The 5,590-nt window shown below is 37.8% G+C and overlaps 1 protein-coding gene across 7 annotated transcripts in view; it reads left to right on the top strand.

The window, feature by feature from the left end:
- Positions 1-5,590, top strand: part of LOC116076226 (A-kinase anchor protein 17B) — a 38,303-nt gene that overhangs the window by 24,173 nt on the left and 8,540 nt on the right. For all 7 annotated transcript variants that reach the window (XM_031350153.1, XM_031350297.1, XM_031350347.1 and 4 more), the window contains one exon: positions 3,348-3,478. In XM_031350153.1, the coding sequence (XP_031206013.1) occupies positions 3,348-3,478 (131 nt within the window). The remainder of the gene's footprint in view (positions 1-3,347; positions 3,479-5,590) is intronic.

The following is a 5,590-nucleotide window of genomic DNA, read 5'->3' as shown; positions in this document are numbered from 1 at the left end:
ATATATATATATATATATATATATATATATATATATATATCCACCCAAATTTTTCCATTACTTCATTCCTGTTCTGACAGTTTTAATGTTCTTCTATAGGCTTTATAAGTGTGTATTTCCATAGTAATTATGATTAATTCCCGCATCTCAGATATGATTTACAATGAGGTATCTTCAAAAATTACCTTCTACATATGTCACTCTCCACCAGAAAATCTGTCGCTGAAATGAGCAAGAACATAGGAAACTATCTGACAGGCCCAGCAAAATCTGTAATTGAAGTTCCTTAATACCCCAAGCTTTTAACTTTCTGCTTATACAAACCAAAGGACCCAAATGACTAAAAGTTATAGTTAATAGGAGGAAAACTAGAAGGTATTTGACTAAAACTAGTATTAAATTATATTGGGTGTATACTGACAGGATAGCTTAGGGTTGCTCTGAAACAGAATCATATATTTTAATAAATCTTCTAATTGTTTCATAGTTTAGTTGATCATTAGTATGTTTATGGGAAAAATAAGCACTTTGTATTAAGAAACTAGTACATGCAAATGGATGGGTATTTCATTTATGCATTTATTTAACTTTAGTTTTAATTTATTTTGTTTTGAGATGGGGTGGTTGAAACTCACTCCATTGTAGCTTAAGTCTAGCCTTAAGGTTATGATCCTCCTGTCTTACTCTCCTAAATGCTAGGTTTTCAGGCAAGTGTCACCACACCTGGCTTGTGTTCTCATTTAAATCCTGCAAAACCCTAAGAGCACAATACAGGCACACACTTAGTCACGATTCCTATTGTGATGGAGCAGAACAGTATAGATGCAGTCTCTTAAATGTACAATTTCAGGCCATTTCTAATGGGAAAAACTGACAGCCTTTTCAAGCCAGAAAGAACCAACTACAAGAACTGTATTGAAGGAAAATAATAGCGACTGTTCTGAAAAGAAGAAAGATGTATTATAAAACACACACACACACACAAAAGCGAGATCTGCAGGACAAAAAAACACCGTCTTTAACAAACAAACAAAAAACCCTGATAGGCAGAGGGAATCAGGCCACTTGGAATTGAGGACACACCACACAGATAGAGACAGCATAATAAACTGCCCTCACATGGGAAATCAGTAAGACAAAATTCATAAAAGTCCTCATGCCTGCAACAATATATTAATGAACAAGATAGCAAAAATGAGTCTGATTTTCCTCCTTGGGCAAGGCATGAATTTATCAAGCTTCTGTTAATACATTTACTTTTCAAGCTTTCCCTGCTCAGTAGCCATGTTATACCATATGCTTGTATTTTACCATAAGATTTTTGGTTCTTGTATACATCATCTTATTTCCATTATAATGTACTTACTATATTTCTAGTGATTCATTTTAACTAACTTACTGCATTAATAGTCTCTTAATTTGAAATGATTATTTTACTACAACAGTAGGATGCAATGAACTTAGCAACTGAAACACAGTAGAGTAACTACATCATATTGTTTAATTCACAGCTATAGAAAAATGTATGCCTTTAAAAATACAATCAAGATGAGACTACATAGCTTATGAACAGCGAAGTACTAGGAAACAGTGGATGAAGAAATAAGGTCATTTTTTCATCCATGGCCATTCATAATTTTGTCTTTAGAAACCTGGAAGAAAATGTTCTGATAAATCTAGTCATTTAGTTGTTTCTTCATTCTCATGAGTTACTGAAATAAATGGTACTAATGAATCAAAGTTCTTTTCTGGGCCAAGGTAGGCAACAATGGCCACATAGAGGATTTCCTCATAAAAGTCCTCTTTGAAGGTATACATGATATGTGATTCTCTGGACTTTTTCACATTCTTACGCTATGGGTTCCAGCCTTGCATTCACCGCCATCTTATGGGCATCCCCACTTCCAACACCAGAGGGACTATAATAAGTGCCAGTGGACCACATAAACTGGAAATTTGTTCTGGAAAAATTAGCTGTGGCGACACCCAGCTGCTCGGAGCCACAGCTGAAGCCTTGCATCACTTGGCCTAGGCAGAAGTACAGCAGCCTTTAGACATTCAGCAGGCTTCCAGCAGGTTTATTGCGAACCATCAGCTGGGAGCAAGGGCTGTGGCCCGATCCATACATCTCATGGAGCCAATAAGCTCAGTCCCCTGGACCAGCTGGGGCCCTCAAGCAAGAACTCTACATTTCTGGGTTGGTTGTATAGTAGCCCAGCAGCACAGGCATCAGCACATGCTGACCCGAGTAGCTATCTCTAGGAGGCACGTCGATCATCACCCTGAAGGCCTAACCCAACAATGGAAAAGACACAGTTAATTCTTGTCTAAAGCAGTCTTTGGCATTGACATGAATTTGCATTTTCAGTTTCGTGTGTGTGTGTGTGTGTATGTATGTGTAACTACTTGTGTTAAAAGGAAACATGGCTGTGAATTTGTTTTTGTGCATATTTATTTGTTTACTTTCTGCAACCCAGGATTTTACTAATGCCAAGCGCAAGCATTCTACCACTGAGCTATATCCCTAGTCCTCTTGGGTATGTTTCAATAACTAGTTTTCCTGTTTATTTTTTTATCCATGGTGCTGAGGATGAAACTAGAGACCTCCTGTATACTGATGAGCTAACAGAGCATCTGCCTCTTTTAGCCTATGAAATACCTCCTTATCCCACTTACTCATTATATTTCAAAATATGAACTTAGTTCATCTGATATCTTATTAGGTTAGTTTTCTTGTCTCTTCTGCCTACCTCATTCCATGGCATGCTTATTATTTTTATCTTTACTGACTTAAACAACAACAACAACTCATCAATCTGGTTGACTTGTATGTCTTACTAGAGGTAATATATTTCTGACCTATGCCTAGACTGCCCTGGGATGCTACCCATGGTCATATGTAAATTAAGCTCCTGCACAAAACATTGAAGGCATGAAAGTAGGAGGGGCACAAGTTGGGAAGGAGTGGGGGGTTGTTAGAGTGGGAGGGTAATCAGAGAGGGTAAGGAGATGACTATATTCACCATACAATGCCAACATGTATGAAATTGTCAAAAATTAAATAAAAAACCAAAAAATATATTGTGATACACTTAAGCTTAGTTGTATAAAAGTAATTTGATATTGTATTTCAAAGGTTTTGCTAGAGAACATCCTAGTGCCTACAAGTACCATTCAGCCCTTGGCCCATATGCAGCAGAGCATCATGGCTGGGATTTAAAGAGGGCATTTCATATTCATTTGGTTTTGAATTGCTGTGTACTATTTTAGCTTCCTCTCTCTGGTCTGGGATCCATCCAGTCCATCAACAAGTCTTTCTAAGAAATTTTTAATTTGTTTTGGGACAGGTTATGTTTGATACCACCAAACATTTCAGTGAAGGAGCTATACAGAGGAGGAATCAAGAAAGGCTAAAATTACAGGAGCTGGAGGAAGAGAGGAAAAAAGAAAAGAAGAGAGAAGAAGAAGTAGCTGAAAGGTAAGCAGGGTGAATTTTAACAATGAAGAGGTTTTAACTTTTGATATTTGGACTAATTCATTTGGGTGAATAGCTAGGTTCGGTAGATAATATGGAGTAGGCTTTGGCACAGATCAAAAACTCCATCAAAGACAGTCTTACACAGTGCAGATGATGAAACAGATAAAATCAAGAAACCAAACAAGCATGCCTGGAAGTGAAAACGAGTAAGAAGGATAATGGGACTAGTCAGATTAAGAAGTCTGGGGGAAAGAATTTTAAGAGAGATTGAGGAACTTTTTTTTTTTCAGTGCTGGGTTTGAACCCAGGGCCTTGTACTTGCTAGGCAAGCATCCCATCTGTGAGCTATAGTCCTAAGCTGAAAGTTTATAGTGATAATCCTGACCTACTAAATTAGAAATTGTATTAGTTTGCCAATATTACCTAGCCTGCCAATTTAAAGTAAAAATTAACTTGGAAAAGCTTTCTGTCTCTAAAATGGTCGTGAATCAAAGTAACAGACTCACAGACTTGTTGGGACCATCACTTTTCTTGTTGACTATTATACTTACTGTAAATTTGGGGTATTCTATTTTCTTCCTTCAGTCTCACCACATTATTTACTTCAGCCTAGCTAGCTAGATTATTTGCTTACCTAGGCCATTACCAAATGTTTGCCAAGAAAGGACAGATACCAGCTTTATAGGGCTCTGATAACCTTGTTTTGACCTCCTGGCCCCTTCTCTTTTATATAAACCACACCATTAAAAATATTAAGGACACTGTTCCATATGTCTCTCACTTTTTTGCCTGGTCATGTCTAGGAAATTTGGCTAGAGCTTCTGCCGCTTCAAGGTACTATTCGTTCTCAAATTCCAGGCCAAACATTTCATGTAGATAATCCTTTGTCCTCTGACTAACTCCTGATCCAGGTAACAGCCCTTTATTTCTTCCCCCATTTTCATGAGGTGATAACTGAAATTTATCTATTTCCCTTAGCCCCTGTACCCTTTCTAGCACTTGTTGTTATTTGTTTTCTTTATGATAGCCATTCTGACAGAAGTGAAATGGAATTGTAGTGGGGTTTTTTTAAAGATTTATTTATTATTATACATAAGTACACTGTAGCTGTCTTCAGATGTGTCAGAAGAGGGCGTCAGATCTCATTATGGGTGGTTGTGAGTCACCATATAGTTGCTGGGATTTGAACTCAGGACCTTTGGAAGAGCAGTTAGTGCTCTTACCTGCTAAGCTATCTAGCTAGACCCGTAGTGGAGTTTTAAGATGCTTTTAAAATGTTTTTATGTGTACATTTTGACTACATGTACGATAAGCGTGCCTCGTATCTCTGGAGGCCAAAAAGGATGTCAGGTCCCCTTGAGCTGGAATTATAGGTAGTTGTGATCTGCCCTGTGGGTGTTGTGAACTAAACCTGGGTCTTCTGCAAAAACAGCCAGTTCTCGTCACTGCTGAGCCATCTCTTTAATCATGCTCTTAGTGCAGTTTTGGTTTGATGATGATGGTTAGTAGGCATTGTTTCTTATGCTTATTTTCCATCTGTATTCCTTTTGAGAATTGTATATTAGTATATTTGTCCACTTAATTGGATAATTTGATTTTTAATGGTTAGTTTTTAAAGTTCTTCATATATTTTATATATTATTAGCTCTTTTGGATACATAGTTGGAAAGCTTTTCTTCTATAGGCTTTATTTCCATTGAGAATATATCTATATATACACACACGAACATATTAACCTTAGAGTGAAAAGGGGGAAACACAAAGGACAATAAGTTACATTTTTAAAATTAGGAGGTTGGAGAGATGGCTCAGTGGTTAAGAGCACTGACTCCTCTCCCAGAGGTCCTGGACCCACGTAGTAGCTCAAAACTGCCAGTAACTCCAGTCCCAAGGAATAGGAGCCCTTCTTGTGGCCTTTGAGGGCACCAGGTACACACATGATACATAGACATGCAGACAAAACACCATGCACACTGAATGAGTGAATAAATAGCAAGACCCTATCAGTTAAAGCTGAAGTCTCCTGTCTTCATACTGTTCAAACAGGCTGAGCCCAGGCCTGTCAAGGCTCAGTTGTTCATTGAATCTACATTCACTTTAGGGGTGTCCTTT

This window comes from Mastomys coucha, chromosome X (assembly GCF_008632895.1).
Source record: "Mastomys coucha isolate ucsf_1 chromosome X, UCSF_Mcou_1, whole genome shotgun sequence".
NCBI classification, from domain to species: Eukaryota; Metazoa; Chordata; class Mammalia; order Rodentia; family Muridae; genus Mastomys; species Mastomys coucha.
This window is presented reverse-complemented; position numbering and strand designations above follow the sequence as displayed.